This window comes from Branchiostoma belcheri, unplaced genomic scaffold (assembly GCF_001625305.1).
Source record: "Branchiostoma belcheri isolate BF01 breed outbred unplaced genomic scaffold, Haploidv18h27 scaffold16, whole genome shotgun sequence".
Classification (NCBI taxonomy): domain Eukaryota; kingdom Metazoa; phylum Chordata; class Leptocardii; order Amphioxiformes; family Branchiostomatidae; genus Branchiostoma; species Branchiostoma belcheri.
Window position 1 is genome coordinate 408,418 of NW_017803046.1, and position 22,431 is coordinate 430,848.

Genomic DNA, 22,431 nt, shown 5'->3' on the forward strand with positions numbered 1-22,431 from the left:
CCAAGTACCGTCATTTTGGAGCGTTGTCCCCCAACCGCGTATAGGACTGTATGTTAAACCGGTACCATCAAAATATAAGAGCCTCTGTTTTAGGCCATGTTGATGTGATTATATGGATGACATCCTCTTGGAACCCCAAAACTGATGCGAGCGTGCAAATAACAAACAAAAAAGGTTTGGCAAAAAAAGTTGCTTTCATTATAAAGTCTACGTGGTCATGAAGGCTTAGCAAATGATACAGACTTTGGTGTGGCGAAAATAATAGACTCTTCATTTTCATTTCTTCACATTTTGTTTTCCTTTGGAATTGATTTTGGCATTCTACGACATAAGTATGGTTTTCCAAGTTTTTTTTTTTCAATTTGCGTCATATATTTGCTCATTTTGCAACTGCTTTGTACGATGGTCGAGAACTACTTTTTTGGAAACGGACGAAAATTCATGCGCGCGCGGATGTCATCCATATAATCAAATCAACATGGCCTTATATACCAACAAAAGTTAACGACAGAGAACATACACAGGCGTTTGGTTGGTTACACAAAGCTCTGCTGGGGGTGACTGCTGCATTGGTGCAGTCTCAACCCAGGTTTGGCATCATTTCGTCGCTAGAGCTCTGCCTATCATACAACAACGGACTGTGCGATACGTACATTGGCAAAGTCTGACTAGTCATGCATTTTTTTCCTGAGTTTCTGTGAAATGCTATATGCAGCGTCACCTACTGTTGTTGTTGCGATATCTCTGTTTATACTATCTTCCTCTGTTGTATTTCCCGTATACAAGGTTAAAACGTTCTTGAGTAAATGGTTTGTATCGATAGAAATGTAGTGACTACATGTTATAACCGAAGCGCAGGATATACGGTCCTAGACATATCCTGCACGTTTGCAACAAATCTCGAACTTTACGGTAATATCGGAGAGGGAGGTTACATGACAAGCACAAGACGACGCCCAGCGCCATCAAATCTCAACACTAATAATCTGGACCAGCAAATTTTCTATCATCTAATGAAGGATTTAGTTGCCGGTCCGTCCTGATATAGAATAGCATTGCGGGGCCACAGTATAGCCACGCTTGGTTTGATGAGCTCAACTTCTTTTCTCTCAGCATCTCTTATTCCGGTTAGAGGAAGTTTGGACAACAGCTATATTGCTAGACAGGTACTAGGACTTTTACGTTCAGGCGTAGGTAGACAGTAACCGCACGTTTATATGAATCCCTCGGCTGTTTTTCCTCCTTGGCTTTTACGACTGTTACATCCATTCGCTGTAGTATAATCAATTTTGTCAAATCTTCTGGGGAAAGTCAAGATTAAATGAAAACGCTTTAGGAGTAGGTAGACATGAGTGACACATCTGAAAAACCGAATATAAGAGTTGTAAAATCCTTACTATGGGTTCTCTTATAATGGTTCAGCCAAGAAACCATAAAAACAGCTAAATTAATCCGTTTAATAAGTCCCACAAGTCCTGTTACTTTGTTAATGTTGCTGTACTATTATTATGGCAACCAATGAGCAAACTTGTATGTTCTGGAGGGACATGAGCGACGAGGCGCTTTTTCTTTTGTTTTGTCAACAGCAATTCTCGGCTCCACTGGGAGGACTCTTTGGTATCTGAAGTCCATGTTTCAAAAGGGAAAACCTTGTACAAGCTATTGGAATGGGACTGCAGGTACATGTACCCATCTTTGCCTACTCGACCACCGCTATATCCCCTGCCGCTGGTTGAAGCTATCTCACATCGGTGATGACAGGAGGAAGACAGCGGGCGCTGCTGCCTGTCTGCTGGGGGCTGGGTTCTTCTCCTTCTCCTGTCCGCTCACCTCTGCTGAGGTCCGCACGGCAGCTGCAGTCAGGGTTGTGCAAGGTTTTCCCGAGACGCTGACAGCCTTTGGGCCTGCAACAGAAGGCAGTAGTACCATTAAGCCCCTGTCGTCACACAAAGCCGAATATGACCAACCATTTTCTGTCAGTGACATGACATTATTTAGCCTCAGATATCAGTGTGCTATGGAATAGGGTTGAAAGAATAACCAGAATATTGACTTTGAAAAACCAATTTTGGATGCCTTTAATTCAACCGGGACGGGGGGCGGTACCGACTTCAACGAACTTTGACCAAGTGCTGACGTCACACGTGCGAAAAAAAATCACGTGTCTACAGCACGTAGGTCGGATAGCTGATGACGTGTGTCGCCCGCCTGCAATGATGCAATCACATTGGATGCTTGTCATAGGATCGAGCCGAATTAATTTGCTTTGATCCGGCTTTGATCCGGCTCCGATTCGGTTCGAATCCGGATTAATACGAATCATTTCGGCTCGATCCAGACAATTTCATCCTAGTGGTAATGGAGCCTAAATAGCCCTGACCAGACCGTGTATGTTCAATGGTCCAGACTGTTGCCACACATTGCCGTGAATGAGATGGGTGCCAACCGCGATATAAACATACATGTAACCCACCCCCGATCTAGACCTCACGCGGTTTAATGTTTTGCGAAGTCTCGCAGACGCAAAATTGTCTGTCTCTCTTGGGAGCAGCCCTCATTTCTGAGTTTATGGGGCTGCGAAATGGCCAATTACCTCCGGATAGCCCCGATGTCACGTCATGCACTGACCCGCAGGTCACTGTATCAACTCGGCATCTCTAGTTATGGTGATATGCTTCATTCTTTTCAAGGATGTATGGGAGATATTATCTAAATGACGGAAAGTGCTAAATTTTCTACGCCCAGCAAGAAATTTACGTGTAGCGTGCGTAGTCGAGTGGTTAGCGACCCTGCCTCTGGACCAAAGAGGTTGGGAGTTCGAATCCGGGCTGTTGTGGCTCACCCGACATGCACGCTACTGGAAAAAGTCGCAGTCCCTAGGACAGGACGTTTAGCTGTGGTCCACTGTTCATTATGCTTGTCGAAAAGAGCTAGGGAAATTGGGTAGAGACCACTTCTCTTTCCTTTCAACCATATCAAGTTGTCAGGTACTACACATATTGTCGTCAGAAAGAGTTCAATAGACTAATGTGATAAATATACCTAACAGGTTTATCACAAGTTTCGTCACACAGACATATTTGATTGTATGTCCCAAATGTTTTTATATACATAATTTACTATCTACAAGTACATAATGACATGTATATAATATAATGAAATATAACAATAAATAAAATGATGAAATAAAAAAGGACTAAAGAATAATGAAAAATAATAGAAAAAATAATAATTAAAAGAAATTTGAAAAAGAGAAATTTAATATTAGAAAAATAAGAGAATAGAAAAAATGGAAAAATGTGAAAATTAAAAAGAAGATAATTCTCACCTGGAGCCTTTGTATGACGCTGAGGGCATTGCTTGACGGTTACCCTGATCCCTGGCACTGTGGACTCTCGACTAGCCTGGACAGCAGCGTTTCGCACTTGCGAAAGACTGAAAAATAAACGGAAAAAAATATGTATGTTGTTATCAATCGTTCAAGTCTCAAGAAAACAATTACACATGATTCGTCTTCATTTAGAAATGTCTTGTAAAACGTATTCTACTAATACAAAGTGTACACTGAGGTGAAATAAAATACTATACAAACTTTGGAACATATATACGAGATGTGTTCAAAGTTTCGACTGGTAACTTGTTCATTTCAGCTGGCAAGCCATCTGTAAAAAGATCGCTCACGTGCTGGTCGAAGCTGACCAGGGTGCCATCCGATTTGTACCGGGCTCCTTGCATTCACTGGCCCGAAAAAGCGAATGCAAGGAGCCCCGTTACAACTCGGACAAGGCCGGACAAAGTTTATGTCAGATGCCAAACCCGTAATAACCTTTATAACATTTCATTACAATGATAAAAGTACTATAAGCAGAGTGATGAAGCTACTAAGTGCAAGTGACATGTTATGCCAAATTAACCGACTATGACCAAGCTGTTAAATTCTACATTGACGTAACACAGTTAAGAAGCGATAATGGACGGTAAAGGTCGGAGGTTAAGCCTACATAAATACGGCCTATAAGCGCTCGCTCTTTTTATGTTGTTACATCATCCCATTAATAGGATATGTGTAAAATCATGTCCTGTAGCTAATTCTGGCATGATTACATGATGCTTGAAAGCTGCTGTTGTTGGAGAATGGAGCATGTCTTTTGTGAATCAGTTACAGAGTAAATAAACTCTCTAACAGTCTTATATTCATACGTTCTGACTTTTCCTCTGTTCAACTCAACGAAAAGTGGCGGCAATGTTTTAGTGTGTGTGTGTGTGTGTGTGTGTGTGTGTGTGTGTGTGTGTGTGTGTGTGTGTGTGTGTGTGTGTGTGTGTGTGTGTGTGTGTGTGTGTGTGTGTGAGTGTTTCCGCATGACAGGCTGTAATGGATATGGTTGCTTTTCAGTTGGTAGCGCTAGCTATTCATTTTCACATGCGTTTTATGTTACATGACCTCATTGACAGCTGATGTTGTTTCCCTTGCACGGTATATAAAAAAACTTGTATGCACCATGGTGAATGAGAAGAGGATACAGCCACCAACACATAAGATATGGAAATATTTCAAGGAAGTCTGAGATCTCTTGTTTGAGTTGAGTTTGGAATGTTCAACAACAGTTTATCAGAACCAAATATCATGGCACAATGGTGAACTATAGTAGTGATCCACAGGATATGGTGGGTAGGTAACGTTGTTTTGCGTCATGGTCCATTAGCGTGATGGGCATTTTACCCATCTCTGTCGCTCACGATAGACCACCCAGGGGCCATAATAGCCACAGAATATGCCTCCGTAAAAAGTAAGGAATGTCACTACAAGGAGATACAAGTAAATACTGCCGAGCTTTCATGTCGTTGGCACAGTTCTAAGATTCTAAGAAGGAGGGGGTGTGCTTACTACTTAAAGCCCTTATCACACATTCATTCCCCCGAAGGTTACCTGAAGTTCGGGAGAAGTATGACCAGATTTAGGCTACTTCGATTTGTCTATACGAATCGAATCAGATTTGAGTTAAATTTGAGTGAACTGATTGCCAATTGCTTGCAGCTTTGGACAACAGAGGGTTATTAAGAAAGATAGTCGTGGGAAGATTCCGAGCGAGCTCGACGGAGTGAGTGAGTTAGTTAGTTAGTTAAGTCAAATTTCACGCCCAAACCTACTCCCGAACACCAGCCAACCATGGCTCAACCTCCCGTCCACATCCGAATGTTTTAAACATTTTGTAAAGTATATGGCTGGCGGAGCCGAACAGTAGCCAACCTAGCCAAACACCAGCCGACCACAGCCAACCTTGCTCCCGACTTAATTGACTTAAATCAAAAACAGAAGGGGGCCTAAGATGGATCCTTGTGGTACTCCACACGTTATAATGATCTGTTATTATGAGGAGTCGTAATTTCCACTGGAGACGAATCGTTTTGTCCTAACCATGGTTGGGGGGAGTTCGGCTAGTGTTCGTAAAGGTCATGTTCAGTTACGTGTGACAGGGGCTTTACTTAAAAGTTAACGTTCACTGTCTTGTTGTAAAAAAAAGCGAAGTAACGTTCCAGGTAATTGGTTGAAACAAACTCTCCTCCCCGCCAGACTGTGACGCACGCGGCGGGTCCCCGGGGACCGCGGCCCGATCACTTCACTTTTACCGTTCGAGGAAAACTAGCGGGCGAACGCTGCACGCTTGACAGCTATATGAATTACCTTCCCGTTTGAATGCAAACGCACATTCCCATGTCGACGACCTTTTGTTGTTACATTAGGCCGTGTTGGGTTGATTGTATGGATGACATCCTCACACGCATGAATTTTTCTCGTCCTTTGAAAAACGTTTTCAACCATTCTCTAAATCGTGCAAAGCAGGTGCAAAAATATGATCAAATAGAGAACAAGAAATAGTCATGCCTTCAAGTACCAGAGTTATCAACCAAGAATTGAGGTGTTCAAGAATTCATTCTTTCATAGAACTATCGCAGAGATCACGAAGTATAGTAGAGACATTATCACTAGAGAGCTTTTAACAATGTTTAGAGTTAGATTTCGAGTGTTACGAAATCTAAGGTTAAGTCGTTCGGTGAAATGTAGCCAGCTGCCGCCGCGCCGCATGCCTGCGAAAATGGTGTGTTGCGCCGAAGGGTGGGTATACAGATACAGATACGGCAAAAAGCACTCAAGCAACTGGATATGATTTTGGAAACGGTCAGACGTTTCAGCTAGTATCCACTAGCTTTCGTCAGTGACTGAGAGACCAGAGGAGAAATGCAGGTTTATAAGCACAAACTGTTGATTGATATGCAAATAAGTGAAGACAATTTTTATGTTACAGATACAGATATATGCCGAAAAATGAAAAAATAATGTCTTGGAAAACGATACTAATGTTGTAGGATGCCAAAATCAGCAAAGGAAAAGAAGAAAATGTGAAGAAATGACAATGAAGAGTCTATGATTCACCATTGATAACATACTCGTGTGTTTAGTCATTTGTTCAACCTTCCTGATCCCGTAGATTTCATAATGAAGGCAACTTGCTTTTATTTGCCAAACTTTATTTACTCGCACGGCTCGCGTCAGTTTTAGGGGTTCCCAGAGGATGTCATCCATGTAATGAAATCAACATGGCCTAACCAAACATGTCCCTACTTGCACCGATGTTGATTCTATTACGATCCGCCCACGGAAACTCCGTTATATACACAGGTTCTCCCCTCAAGCTATATTGTCGTCCGAAGGAAAAGCCGTCATAAATCTTCATCATGCTGTCATCATTGAGTCTACCAAGAGTGACTTGTTATATATTGTATATATTATATCTAATATCTTTTGTAACCGTAAGCCTTCCACTAGTTCCAACTTATATCCACACATTCATGTACGATTTGCTGCTAGGTAGGAATGATTTTAGTATACTTATTTGTTGTATTACGTGTAAATTTGTGTAATATTCTGCCACCAGTTAATGGTGTTAACATTATTTCAGGTTTTGTATTTTACAGTTACATTTCTTTATTTTTCATGTTTGTATAACGTCTGTATTTGTGGGTCATCTACTACCAGTTTCGACTGCCTTGATGACCCGTGTACTGATGTGTTGTCAGTCTCCAATAGAAAAAGTAGAAGTATTGTGTTATATCAAAACTTTGATGTTGGCCTTGCTGTGTTCTACAGCTCCGAACTTGTATACTTTTACAGCAAGAATTTGATTGTTAGCGTGTTTGTTTGAAATATTCTTTATTTATGATATGCTAAAATCGGCCTAGGCCTGCATGCCGCTTTTTATTGAGGTCATGTGGGAAGAGGTAAGGGTCAGACAATATAAATATAACAGTTTACATAATTCAAAGTCCCAATAAATCTATACACATATTTTTACACACACGTGGTAAATATTATACAAAATAAGAAAGAGCATGTCTGTATGTTTAGTTATAGACCTTACGTAAGTCGCTGTACTTTTGTCAATTAAGTTCTTCTGTGAAGTGCATCAGAAGTATTGTGTACCAAAAAAGAACTTAAGACCTTAAGTACGTAATCCACGTAATCCCTTCGTCTCGTTCGTCTAAAGCAGAGATAGCGATAGCGCCGTATTTTTATTGTGCGCTTGTAAAAGGTGTAATTATGTCGGATGATAGCAGATTGTGTGGCACGATATGTCGGCCATCCTGCCCCGCCAAGCACGACCATCACCCAACATCGAGCACGAAACACGCGCGATGACGTCGTTGTGACGTACTCTGTGGTGGTATCGTGAGTACCATCTCAGGACTCCTGACTGCAGCTAGCACATTATTGGCACTATATAAACTCAACCGTATCGGTCCAGAACTCACTACAATAAACAAGTCACGGCCTGACTCGGCACTGTCAGACCATTCTCATATATATACCTGAAACGACTTTTTCAAAGCTTATATTATTGTAAGGCCATGTTGATTTGATTATATGGATGACATCTGCGCGTGCATTAATTTTCGTCCGTTTCCAAAAAAAAAAAAAGAATGTTTTCGACCATACTGTACATCGCACAAAGTAGCTTCAAAATGAGCAAATATTTGCCGTAAATTCAAAATAAAATATTGGAAAACGATACTAATGTCGTGGAATGCCAAAATTAATTCCAAAGGAAAGACAGAAAATGAAAATGAACAGTCTATTATTTGCTGTAGCATACTCTGTATGTTAAGTCATTTGTTCACCCTTCATGACCACGTAGATTTTTGCCAAACTTTTTTATTCGCACGCTCGCATCAGTTTTGTGGGTTCCCAGAGGATGTCATTCATATAATCAAATCAACGCGGCCTTATTGTAACTCCTGGTTTAAGCTAGCGAGTGTAAACCCTTCCAGTTCAATCTGTACGCTGTAGGCCCCCCGAAAAGCTTCTGGATGGAGCAAGACCATTCCCACACTGCAGCGATCTTGATATGCGTGTCCATGATCCTGCCTTGCGGCCGTTTTCCGAGGTTAGATATTCCGTACCGATAACAGACATGTAGTTGTTAAACTCTGAGCCCCAGACAACATCACCGCTGGATTTAATGACCTGTTCTCGCCGATGGCTATCTCTAGAGCAATTAGAGGGCAGGTGTTCTTGCCCCGCTAATTTGTTCGACATATCGACCCCTCAAACATCACTTTTCAACACCGGCATTTTAATCAACCTACAGAAGCGAATGTTTCAACATTTCAGTCTGTATCGCAAAGCCCTTCCCACAATGATGTGGTGTTAGAGAAACAACGTTGACGGCACGAAAAGTTGGATTTACCAAAGGTAGTAAACTCAGGTAATGATTATTTTGTATTTAATATCTGGCTTTATAATGGTTGTAAATAAAAGTCAAGTCCGGTAATTTCATTTACAACCCTTGTTAAGTCAGGAATCGCCGTTCTTTACTTTTATTTACTACCATTGTAAAGTTCAGAAGCGTTTATTAAACAAAACAGAGTAAACAAAACCCAACTCTACTGCCATTGGAAAATCTAAGTTTTGGTGCACTGTTTTGGTTTTGTTTCGGCATAATAAGTTTTAAACGTTGAAGAATGTGCCAAAGTTGTGCCAAACACTGATGAACTTTCATGCAAACACATATACATAGAATAACTTTATTGCACAGATGAACTTTCATGCAAACATATATATATATATATATATAGTGTGCACATATACAAGAAAGACAAAGACAAATTGGAAAGGGTACAGAATCAAGCTGCAAGATTCTGTATGAACAACTATGTAAGAGGTGCTAGTGTCACGGAAATGAAAAGAAACCTACAGTGGACCTCACTGGAAGACAGAAGAAAGATGTCTAGACTATGCATGATGTACAAAATGACTAATAAACTGGTGGATGTCCCAACTACTAAGTACCTAATACCAGCCCAGAAGAGAACAAGAAATAGCCACGCATTCAAGTACCAGAGTTATCAACCAAGGATTGAGGTGTTCAAGAATTCATTCTTTCCTAGAACTATCGCAGAGTGGAACTCACTGTCACCAAGTACAGTAGGGGCATTGTCAATAGATAGCTTTAAACAATGTCTAGAGCTAGAAGTTCAAGGGTTAGGTGTAACAAGTCGATCGGTGTAATATAGCCAGCTGCCGCCGCGCCGCGTGCCTGCGAAGCTGGTGTGTTACGCCGAAAGGCGGTTATACCGGCTATACAGATACAGATACAGATACATTAATGTATAGTTGTACAGATATGTTAGAAGAAGAACTTAATTTCACCACAATTGTACAAGGTACAACGTATGGTAACGGCTATTGAACATAGTACAGAAAGAAAAGGTTAGAGTGAAAATTGACATCCTAATTACTAAACATCAAGAGATAATACAGTATACAATTAAGTAGGGAAAAACAGTCTTTTTTGTATTTACTTATTTTTGCATTGTAAGAGTTGAATATATATATTAACCTGACCATAACATCGAGTCTGTTAAAATCAAATTGTGCTAGACCGGATAAATGTGAATAGTTTATTACGTAAACCATTTCATATCTAGAGCATTTCATATGAGGGGACGTAGTAATTTTGCTAGGTGCTATATTGGTCTTTCATAGCTAACTATTACTAACAGCTTTTCAATGGCCGGACCACGAGAAATGACGTCCCGTCAGCTTAGTGATAAAAGCCCTGACCAGTACTCTTCCCTAACCTTGTTGTACCAGATAAGATCAGGTGCAAAAGGCCAGGACCTTGCAATAACCGGTGCGAATTCCTCCTAACAGTGCAGATACCGATCTAAGCGTAAGGGAGACGTACTCTAATAAAGTGCACTTGAGATATGGCCTCTACTTTACGCCAGACGAGCCGTCGCAGAGAATTAGGGATTGGAAGCGACTCGTGGTTCGAAGTTGGTCACGCTATTGCCCGATTTCAAACGAGCGTTGACCGTTGGTGAGAGAAAGGGAAGGGTTTTTTTCCTGGCTTCGCCAAATTGATTGCACATGATAGCGGAACAAAGTCACTTTACGTTGTAAATGCAATTAACTCGGTAACAATAGACCTCATCTATGAGTACACAGTCGATAGCGATCCCGACTAGTCAGCTGTTTATTACGACTTCATGTAGCTAAAAATAAAATAAAAAATTATGACTCTAGTTGGTGAGGTGACACGCTTTGAAAATAAGTACAGCCTCCAATACTAATAAAAGGGTAATTTGTTTAAAGGCATCCAATGCAGTTTTTAGGGCTTGGAAACCAGATTTTTCAAAGTCATTATTCGAGTCAATTTATCTACATACTGGGTTGAAAGAACACTATCCCAATGGATGTCGACATTCATGGAACAGAAATACCGAAACTTCTTCTGACGAAAAACGGTTACTGGAAGGACCTGGGTTGATTTTTAGGGTACCGCCCGGAAAACTAAGGACTCATCTTGAAGTTCACAATGTGAAATTGCATTGGGTGTCCTTAATACGGGGTTACTCGTGAAATCAGGCTAATCTATCATGTGTGCCTTTGGATGAGAGCAGGCTTGTTGTATAGAGCCGTGCCGTTGTAAGTTGAGTGTTACGTGCCACAGGACAGTAATAAGTGATAAGGGCTCGGTGGTGACGCACGTACGGTCTGTTTTAGTGTACTATCGACTCGTCTGAGGCAAATATAGACCCCGCTACTCAGATAAGATAAGCTGCCTTATATATGCTGCAATCATCAAGTTAAAAAAACAACAAGAAGCTGCAAATATCTTATCGCGCACTTTTAATCAAGTGTAATTTCAGTGTACCAAAACTGGATTTCCAAAGTCATTTTTCTGACCATTACTTTTTAAAATGTAGTTGACTAAATCCTATGGCATAGCATACTAATATCTGTGAGGCAGATGTACTGGAATGTAATGTCACTGATTGATAGAAGTTGAAGTTTCCTTCCTGAAGTTTTTTATCGTAGACTGGTTCTAGCTATTTATGGGTGGTACCCGAAAATAAAGAGACGCCTCAACACCTACATACACCCCCCCACACACACACAAACATAACATTCTTGGCGAAGGTAATAAAACTAACTATCATTAGATACATTCAACTCGCTTTTCAGTTATAGTAGAGATAAAAAAACAGATGTTTTTCGATGTAATGTTTGTCTGGTTGCATTCGGAATATGAATTTTTGAATAGTGAAATAGGGACATAAGTTTGAATAATAATTACACCATATATACACACGCACGTTTGTCCTCAATGATTTACTCAAACGACTCGCTCATAAAACAACAATGACATATTTCTAGCGTTACGACTGTGCGGAGTGCCGGAGGACATCCGTTTCTTATTAAGTTTGACAGCCCCTCTAGCACCCAATTCACCCATGTCAGCCGGTCCGGGGCACTGGGAATCAAAGATGACGTCAACTGCATCAGGCTAAAAATAACGAATGATCCTCTGGTGTCGTGTACCTTGCCCAGGAGTGTTTCCATCAATGTAATCTACTTGGGATCGATGATGTCCTAATTTTAGGTTATTAAATCGATGATATGTGGGGAGGGGGGCGGTTTCCATCTTCATTCATGTACGAACGGGAGACGATATTTGTGAATGAAAATGTGACGTTTATTAGCCTCCGTAGCAGGCTTTTAGAACTGGGGGTTTGGTGGTCTTCGGCTGTTTAAAGATTATACCAGTTCTAAAAAAAACGGGGGTAATTCAACCAGGCCGGCTATGTTGTCTATATGCAATCAGAAAATAGCACATAAAAGCTCCCAAAGACCCGGAAGACCCCTAAAACCCCCAGTTTTTGGCATGCTATGGAGGGTAGACGTTTATAAACAGCTAGAGACTGATTCAACTCAGAAATGGCGATCGATATCTTAATATGAGATATATCGCTGCCGTCTGTCAGGATGTGTTAAGAACATTTCTGAGTTTTACGGTACAATGATATTTTGCCTGATTACAAATGACAATGGAGTCCTCCATAGAATACCATGCTTATGTTACAATATACATAAGTATAAGGTTGTAATTATATCCGTAATAATTCACTGCATGAAATCCTATATTTAAACACACCTGAAATCTTCCGTAAAGGTACGCACGAGGAAAGAGACTGAACCTTCCTGCATGTTTTAAACCTTTCCGCATGCTTTAAGGTATGAATTTTGTGCAATGTCTTTGCGTAGTGCAGTGTTGAAGACCAATTCAAAGCTAGAAGCAAACAAAAACAACAAACAAACAAACAAACAAACAGACGTGTGCTTGCATGATACAAACAAAACTGTTGGTAAAATAGGGCTACACGTACAAAAACAATCATCAAGTAAAAAAAATAGAAGAACTGTATTGCACGACAATTGTACAAGGTACAACGTACGGCAACAACTATTGAACAAAGTACAAAAAGAAAGGTCATAGAATGAAAACTAACATCATAATTACTGAATATCAAGAGATGATACTGTGTACAATCAAGTAGGGCTAATCAGGAGTTTCACTGCATTTTTCTAATAACAAAACAGTCTTTTATGTATTTACCGACCTTTGCATTGTAAGAGTTGTTGCCTTTGAATATCAATATATGTATATTGGCACTGAGCCTGCTGAAATCTACTGTAGAAATACAGTGTGACGTGGTTTCATTGATGCAGAAACGTACGTACGCCAAAAATGTACGATGCCTGCTTCTTGTCAATTAGAAGAGCACACATCGGATGACGTGACACGTTACAGATGGCTCAATCAAAGACCGGCTACGTCAGGATTTTTCTTTAAGCCTCGGCTAATGTTTCTTCAATCGATTTCTGGGCCCTCCCGTGGCGTCAACCTAATTTAGAAACCAAACACTCAGCATTGCAAAATGAAGACTAATCAAAAATAAATCTTGGCTTCGGATTTCGGAATACTGTATAGGCATTGTGGATAAATGTGGTACATTAAGATACAATTCCGCCTTCTTGTTCATGAGATTATTGAAGGCTATCCCCGACAAAAAGCACAAGCCGGAAATATATTCATTATTTTTTCTTTAAAAAATCGTATGCAAGAAAAGTTTTGAATTGAGTATCACGTAATACAAATACGTTTCCATTAAGTTTCCAGCATAGCAGAGGATCTCAGTGGCTCTCAGTTTGAAGGGACAGTGATGGAGGTGCCCAATAAGATTTGATGTTTGCCGTGTAATAATGCTATACCTTGTTCATGGATAATTCTTCACTTGAGATGGCGGCAATACATGTTATAAATGACGGGAGATGCGGAGTAATAGGCCCGCCGACGGCAGGATTTCACTTTGCCTGCAAATTGGCGGCTGGGGGATGCGCGAGCCGCGGCGAGATGACGTCAGGGAGCCGAGCCAAAGGCACGCGTGTGCGTCATCACGGGGAGGTCAGGCCACAGGTCACCGGGAGGCGATGGGCTGGAACTCGCCTGCGAGCCCGCTTTTGTTTCAGAGGCGAGAGAGGCGAATAGGTTTTGCCGCTAATAACCGAGGGCAACGGTTGGAAAGATTCTCCACCAGGTTACGTTTATATTAAGATATCTGAGTGCACAAAATACAATTGTATCTCGTCAGGGAAACTATACGTGACTCTCAAGAACTGGATACACTCAAGTAACTGGATAGATTTTGAAAACTGTCAGTAACTGACAAAAAGTAGCGGATGCTTTAAGCTTCTTGAAACGTCTGGCAAAATTTGGTCAGCTGCTTGAGTGAAAATTTTCTTGTTTTATCTCGTTGCCAGGCTATGTTTCAGAGGCGAGAGAGGTGAATAGGTTTTGCCGCTAATAACCGAGGGCAACGGTTGGAAAGATTCTCCAACATGTTACGTTGATAGTATTAAGACAGTCGACTTGTTCTTACAAAAAGTGTGGAAAAGATTGCAGCGCATCACGAATAAGTAAATTGTGACATTTGTCTATGCCTATAGCTTTTTTTGTTTCAGAGACGAGAGAGGTGAACAGGTTTTCCCGCTGATTAAGGGCAACGGTTGGAAAGATTCCACCATGTTACGTGCCTTTTTTATGTTAAGATATTTCTTTAGCAAGCAGTTTTGTTCAAACAACAAGTGTGGAAAAGGTTGAAGCGCATTGCGAATAAGTAAATGGTGACATTTCTCTGTGCCTATATGCCCTCGTGTATGTTTTGAACCTAGAAACTTCTTAAAACAATGACAATGACAATGACAATGACAATGACAATGACAATGACAATGACAATCAAATGTAATTTCAGGGCAACAAAAGAAAAATCCTCTGAATGAGCAAATCTGTATGATATTGATCTTTACTGCCATTTCTCAGCACATTTTCGTCATCATATCATACTTGAAGCGCTTGTAATAGCCCTCAAAGAAGCTATATGAGGAGCACCTTTATATTTTGGTACCACCAAAAATAGCTAGAACCAGCAACCGTCTGGCGGCCGTCTGGCAATTTTCAGATTTTTGCCTCACAGATATCAGTATGCTTTGGAATAGGACTCAAGTTGATTCATGGCCAGAAAATTGGCTTTGAAAATCACGTTTTCTGCTATGAAAGCGCTTTGAATGTCTTTCATTTCTGCTTGTGTATTCCGAATCACGTCTTGGTAAACCGTACATATATATCCCTAGTCGCCTGCGGATGGTGTGATTCGTGCCCGTGACGAGGGCAGCGGAGGTCACCAGTGCCAGGCCCTCGGGGAGAACTTCTGTTTTTCACCGTGACATTTACGACCATCTCCCGTACGACTGGATTGTTCCTCCCAGACAAAACCGAAAGCAAATTACACGGAATTACTGACATTTGACACCGGGGAAAGTCAGTGTTACGAAGGCTTCTTATCATCATGGAATCTGCACCGCCCCAAGCGACGAAATACTCGTTGAATATATAATGGGTGAATAATCTGCCTGTATTATCAACAAGCTGCCGGGTGTTGTGGCCCTACGACCATAGGTCATTGCTCTGAACTGAACTGATTATCAAATATGACTGCTTACTGCCATTCGGTCTAATAGCTCTTATCGTAATTCACGTCTCTATGGTGCTGTTTCCCCTCACGGGTGCCCTGATACTATCAAATACGATATTTTAATATCGCATCATTATTTCCCACTAGGGTAAGTCAATCTGAACGTGCGACAAAGGTGCCTAATATTGCATATTTTCACACAAAGGTTTCAGGCCAGTTATGTACAAAAAAAGAGTTTCCTTTCCTTTGCAATCGTCGGTGACAGTTCTTTGGAGCAATATCTACAGGAAAATGATTATTATAACAATTGAACGCGCGTTTCATAAAATTGTATCTTGTCAGGAAAAACTATGTGACTCTCAAGAACTTGATACGCTCAACCGGATAGATTTTGAAAATTGTCAGTAACTGACGAGAAGTAGTGAATGCTACATGAAACGTCTTACAGTTTTCAAAATCTATCAGTTTATCTCTCATTACTTGGATATCTAAGTATCATCGACGACTCTCCACGTACTCACGTAGTACAATTATACACCTCATGAAGCACACAAGGTCTCCTTGTTTGTTTTTCCTCATAATTTATTCTCTGTACTTGTTTCTAGCTTGAAATATTCGGCCTTGAACTACCCACGAGAACTATAATTGCAGGAAAAGTTTTGGGACCACCCTACCATGCAGCCAATAGTAAGTAGTTTGTCCATACACCCACTGGCTACGTCAACACGTCATCTATAAACGTCTTAGTGCTGATATGGGTGTAGTCATCTTTCCTTCCTCAAGGAAATATCGGACCCCGAAGTCAGCGCCGGTTTTTATGGTCAATAAAAGCGTTGTTGCAGCTCCTTGCTTTGACTTGTTGGAACACGCGCGCTTGTATATCTATCGCATCGTCCAAAGAGCACCAGAAGGCCAGGATGCAGTTAGCAAGCCCTCGTATCCATGATATGCAGGGCTACTAGACAGGGCATCTTGATAGGGAAAAATAAAATATAAAAAAGTACAAAGGGCACGTGAGAATAGGTAATTGACCATGTAGAACTGCAAGCTGCATACGAATTTAATTTACACGTGGATTATTGCAGCTTCTTTGGGGCTTTAAAAGGGGGGAAAGGGGTGGGGCATTTAGGGAGACTTGTTTAAGGCATCATATTTCATCTGCACTGGAGACAACCTCAGCCCATGGGGCTTGGCCTGCGTGGGCGTGGGGACGAAGGGGGGTTGAGTAATACATGCTCTTCGACTGCACTCCAGCATAGGCAGAATTAGGAAATGAGACTATGATATCAATAATGGGAGAGTGAAGAATAGGGGTGAAAACTGTGTCAGCAATAACGAAACGAGGCCTTGAGTTGATTTTAAAAAGTCTCCAGAACAACGCAGGACTTTTAAGAAAATGTTAGATAATGAGCCACGTGACCACTAGGTACAAAAACGAAGGTTCTCGCATCAAAGGAATTTTGGTCCGAGAGAAAAACAAGCGAGTAAAATTGCCCACTAGTGTCCTATTTGTCTTTAAGGCAGCGGCGCGGTGTAAAGATGCATTTGCGCAAGTTTTGATACGTTCGGTAAGTCAGATACGCCCACACACCCACTGTAAGTGATGGCAGATAGCAAAAAGTTCAGTTTGAGAGATGTGCGCATATCCTACGGACATCCGGGTCACACAGAACATCCGGGCTTTTTTTTTCGAGAAAAAAAAACATCCGGGTACTTACGAGCTGGTTCTTTGCATTCCCTCGTTTCATAGAAAATGCGATGAAAGTGTCTATGGCAGGCCTCACTGCGTCCTGTTTTAACTGGAAAAGAAGTAAGAAAAAAACTTTGATTACTTGATGTAATTGATGATACCAGCTTAAGTTCTGTGGAGTCTTGTTACATGCTCGAACAGTAGTACTTATACCAGGAAAATGTCAGTGCAGGAATATAAAATTTAGTACAACAGCCATTGCTAGAACGCACATGTGAGAGAACTGTTAGCAACCCAAGCAAATCGTGTTCATGTAGAATATCAAAGACTTCTCTCTTTGTAACAGCAATGTCAAATGTAACATTCCATTATAACATATATACATGAATTGAAGTTAGATTAGTACACTAGTAGAAATAGTTTATAGTTATTAAGTATTATTTGCCATACATTGTATCCAATGCAATTGTTGCGCAATAAACTTGACTTGACTCTTTTCAGTGGATAACTTCATCAGTGGTATAATAGACTTTGGCAATAGCTGTGATGCTGATGTCTTTACTGGTTATCATATTCTTTAATCAATGATTTGCTAAGTGGAAATGTTCTAGTGGTCCAAGATGGCATTGCTCTCTTGGAACACGAGTTCAGGTACCGAACTCAAAGATGAATTGTTCTCAAAATATCAAACCCCAAGGCGAGCTATGGGATGCGATATACATAATTGATATGACAATGATATACACGCACACACACCAAACCCGACAAAAACCAGGTCATTACTCCACGTTGCCTTTTAAAATCAGGCGAGACGTAACGCTTAGTGGCGTGCGGTAAACGGGAACAAGACAGTCTGCCCTGTGTTGTGTTCTTAATAGCATACTTCGGACAGATAAAGACATTCAATGCAATTTCAGGGCGGCAAAACTGGAATATTCTGATTAAGGCAATCTGTATGATATTGACACATACTGCCCCGCATTAGAACATTTGCATCAGGATTTCATACTTTGAGCATTTAAAACTGCACAGAAACAAGCCCCATGATGAGTCCTTTGTTTTATGGGTGGTACACAAAAAACAACCGAGGATCTCACCAGTAACATTTTTCAGTCACAGTTTTCAGCAATTTTGCTCCATGAGGGCCAATGTACATCGGGATACTGTTGTTTCAATTTAGTATGTAGATAAGTGGCTAGAATGTTGACTTTGAAAAATCTTGTTTTCAGCCCCTAAAACTGCATTGGATACCTTTAAGAAAGAACGAAGACAACGTTTAAGCACGATTTTTGCAGATGATATTTCATATCACACGCCATTGTCATATCCCAATAACAAGCCGAACAGACACATCAAACTGGTCTCTCTTAAAGTCAGAATTTTTACGATTCAGAGCTTGGCCAAAGCAGCTATTAGCATTTTTGTCATGATGCAGCCATTCGGCAACTTGTTGTATCATCCTCCATGATATGATGATATCGACAAGAGTGAAGATCTCTTCACTTGATTCAGAAACACCTGCGGTGAGGATAACAGGACATGTCGATAATAGGATACCTCCCTCAGAGCTAGCATCAAAATGGTTTCGGGAAGGAGAACGAAACACCCATTAGAAGGGAATCGACTGTGTTAGATCGCCCGATCCTAATACTTATTGACCCCCACCTACAATTACTGAGATCTCGTTAGAAGTAGGGCAAGGCAGTTGAATATCCATTTTAATGCAATAAAGCAATTTCTCGGAACTCCGCATCAATTATTCAACAATTGGGTACATTTTGCGACGACATGTGACGGAATCTGGCTCGGTTTCAAAGAGATATATGATTTCGGAGGCATCGCAATTTACTGTAATACGTACACGAATACGTGTCGTGAGGTAATTTTGATACCAGGTCGTTTCCAGTGCAGAGATATGTTTCTCCGTATGTTCGGTACTTGACGAGGCAAAGTTTATATCGCCGTCACTAGACGGCTGCTAATATCGCTTTGGATGATGGAAGAGGCTTTAGCTGCGAACAGATCCACCCGAAACAACAATTAAATGACGTTTGCCTTGACGCAAATCCAGGGGAAATGATGCGAGAGGCTATAAACGAGTATCAATGCTGAAACGCACCACTTCCCGCAGAACAATTTGAACCGCCCTGACAAATAAGTTTTTCCTGGGCGCTCATACAGCCCGGCAGACTGCGGACCAAGTGTACAATCACGATGGGGCAATACATCTGAGCAGATAATGGCACTTGTTCCTCTGGTGGCCACATGTACACTTACTCCTCGACATGTCCTCAGTTGGCATTGCCGGAAGCACGCATGAATGTAGCGGCGTTAATTCATCTTTTTTTTCTTCTTACCTCCATGAAAAATGGAAGTATTGTTTTGGTCTGTGTGTGTGTGTGTGTGTGTTTGTGTGTGTGTGTGTGTGTGTGTGTGTGTTTGTTTGTGTGTGTGTGCCTGTGTTTGCGCATGACCCATAGGCCAGGTTATAATGGATATGTTTGGGTTCAGTCTGTCCCAGAGGGAGAAAGTCATTTATCACGTCTACATCTGGTAGCTCTTGCTGTGTTTTTCGTTACATGACCTCCTTGACAGCTGGTGCTGCTTCCCTTGTACGATGAACAAAGACCTGTAGACACCATGGTGAATGAGAACAGAACACAGTCATCCTCACACAAGATCTAAATATTTCACGGAGGTCTGAGATTTCCGAATTCTTTGTTTTCAAGTGTTGTCATCACATTAAAATTTTGTCGCTATCTTGTTAATGCCAGTAATATAATATCAGCAAATGTCGAGGATTGTATAGTATTTATATAACCATAAAATCATACCCAGGCGTCCTTAGTTTTAACTCTAATAATCGCTGTCGTTGATGATTAAGTTCAGTGTTCAAAACCCTACAAACTGATGATCTAAACGTACTCTTTTTTGTGACCTAATTGGTTAATCAATTAATTAGATAATAGTATTAAGATTGGGTAGCTTTGTTTGTTTGTTTGTTTGTTTGTTTGTTTGTAAACAACATTTATTCTCGAGAACGTCAAATCGGTCTGCACTAGTACTGCGACCGCTTTTCATTGAGGTCGAGAGGGAAGAGGTAAGGGTCATACAAAATATATAACGAAGATATAATTTCCTTTATAACGTCATTACTAAATCTATACACATACACATACATGGTACAAAATGCATACATGGGAGTGACGTAGGAAGGTAAGATGTCAATACAAGTTAGGTCGATGACATTATTAGTTTCTTCTTAGTATCTTGAATGTCAAGTCTTAGTGATTTACATGCAAATTGAGAAGCTTACGTAAGTTAGGCAGAAAATCAGTAATAAAGATGCCGTCTCCAACAACTAAGTGGGTGCAAACATTCATTCAGTTCTGTCTAGTCCTCTTAACGTTGGTTCACTCTTAGTGGAAGAATTCTTGACGGATAGAAAAAGTTAATCTATTGATATAAATGTAATACAAGAGCAATGGCCGTAGAGATTTTTTTTATGTTTACCGAATGAAAACATATTGTTTTTACTCAGTTTCCTCTTCGTTTTCTTTCGTTCCGAACACTGACCTCTGACCTGGTCAGCCAGGCTGTCTCTCACCAATGATAACTGGTGTTGGGGTACATCATGTTGCAATTTTGTAGCAGGAGGGATTTAGACTGCTGTCACCATATATACCGGCCGACACACAGGATGCACATACGTTTACATACTGCGCAGTGCGATCCACATGCTGCAGTGATTGGTGGGAACCTGACGTTGTAAGATGACAGTCCCTACATGACAAACGTCAGTTAACAGTTTTTTAATCCTCCGTGTACTTAAGCAGTCTTTATAAACATATTGCCACGCGTAGATTTAAGACAGAGAATCCATTAACAACTTTGCTGTTCTTTTTTTTCTCGGAAACAAGGAAGGTCGTGTCTTTTGGGGGAATGAAGGCATCCAAAGCAATTTCAGGGCGGCAAAACAAATAAAACACTCTGGATGAAGAAATCTGTCTGATATTGACATTTACTGCCATTTCTTCGAGCACATTTTTTATCATAATGTCGTACTGGAAGCGTTTGAAAAACAAGCTACGTGAGGCGTCTCACCTATAATACAGCCTACGATACATAAAAATGCAACAGATATCAGTATGGTATGGGGTATGTTAGGTTACAACTTACTACATTAAAAGAGTGACCATAACATTGATGTTACTCATTTGCCTTCCTGAATTTGCATTGGATGCATTTAGGGAAAGGGTTCGTTTTCCTCTACGTCTGCTTGGGGTTGACAGCTCGGTCCTTCTGTGGGTTAATGAGTCATGTCTGGTGATCTGGTCTGGTATAGTCTGGATTAAACTGCATCAAACCAGTCCAGACCTGTCTGTCTGTCACGTATAACTCCACGTCAGGACTTCAGCTTCCAACGACCTCGCCCTTTTTATTTAGGAAGCCTTACCACATTTGTGGAAGGATTGACATAACAGGTGACTACCAGCTCTTCGAAATGTCAAACCTGAGACAAATATAGGTTTTAACCACTCACGCCGGGAAGGACTACTAATCTTTTGATAGGCGTGGCTCTCCTTAAGTACGGGACCTCCGGTTTCACGTTTCTGAGAGAATAGCGAAGCATTCTGAAAACGGCTTGTGTCGTAGATGAGAACGCGTGCAAGCGGGGATGACCACTTCAAGGAACCCTATCTGTAAAACCACATTGTGTGGGGTCGTGTGGCGTAGTGGCAGGGTTCTTGACTCGGAACCAAGAGGTCCCTGGTTCGAGTCCTGACATGCCACCGATCTTGTGCCTTTGGGAAATTTTACACGGCTTTCCTCACTTCGTTCAGGTGAATAGAGTATTGTATTGTCACCTGTGTTGGTGGTGGTATTAATATAAGTTGAAACTAGAAAGGCCAATATTTGCTTTGGAGCAAATACAGCGATGGGTTCACCACATTTTACGACATGGCAGGGAAAGAATGGGAAACACAAGGGAAAACAATGATTTACATTGATATAACTATAATATGAAGTAAAATACAACTAAAACAACAGTTGGATAGCTATTCCCTACTTTATTGGTTAGGATTTTTAATTGCATAATGCAAACTGTTGATTTTCAAATAAAAAAAAACGTACCATGCCCGGCATTCCAATGCTGGAGCAGGAAAGCTTGAAATACCTACCAAAACAACTTGAATACAGACATACTGTCAGTATGGAAATGCTTCTGTGCAGGTGTTAATCAAGTTAAATCCCAACAGCCAATCAGCAAGAAGTATAGAGGAAAGCTGCATGCCTATTGGTTGATGCCCTGCATTCCATTCTGATGACTCATGCCCAAACGTGGTAAACAAGGCAGACTAACA

The 22,431-nt window shown here is 41.0% G+C and overlaps 1 protein-coding gene across 1 annotated transcript in view; it reads right to left on the minus strand.

Annotated features, from left to right (window-relative positions):
• Positions 1 to 443: 443 nt before the first annotated feature.
• Positions 444 to 22,431, minus strand: part of LOC109466127 (translation initiation factor IF-2-like) — a 35,009-nt gene continuing 13,021 nt past the window's right edge. The window contains exons 4-6 of the mRNA XM_019763766.1: positions 17,094 to 17,174; positions 3,329 to 3,435; positions 444 to 1,904 (exon numbers count right to left, since the gene is read on the minus strand). Of these exons, the coding sequence (XP_019619325.1) occupies positions 3,368 to 3,435; positions 17,094 to 17,174 (149 nt within the window). The 3' untranslated portion in view covers positions 444 to 1,904; positions 3,329 to 3,367. The remainder of the gene's footprint in view (positions 1,905 to 3,328; positions 3,436 to 17,093; positions 17,175 to 22,431) is intronic.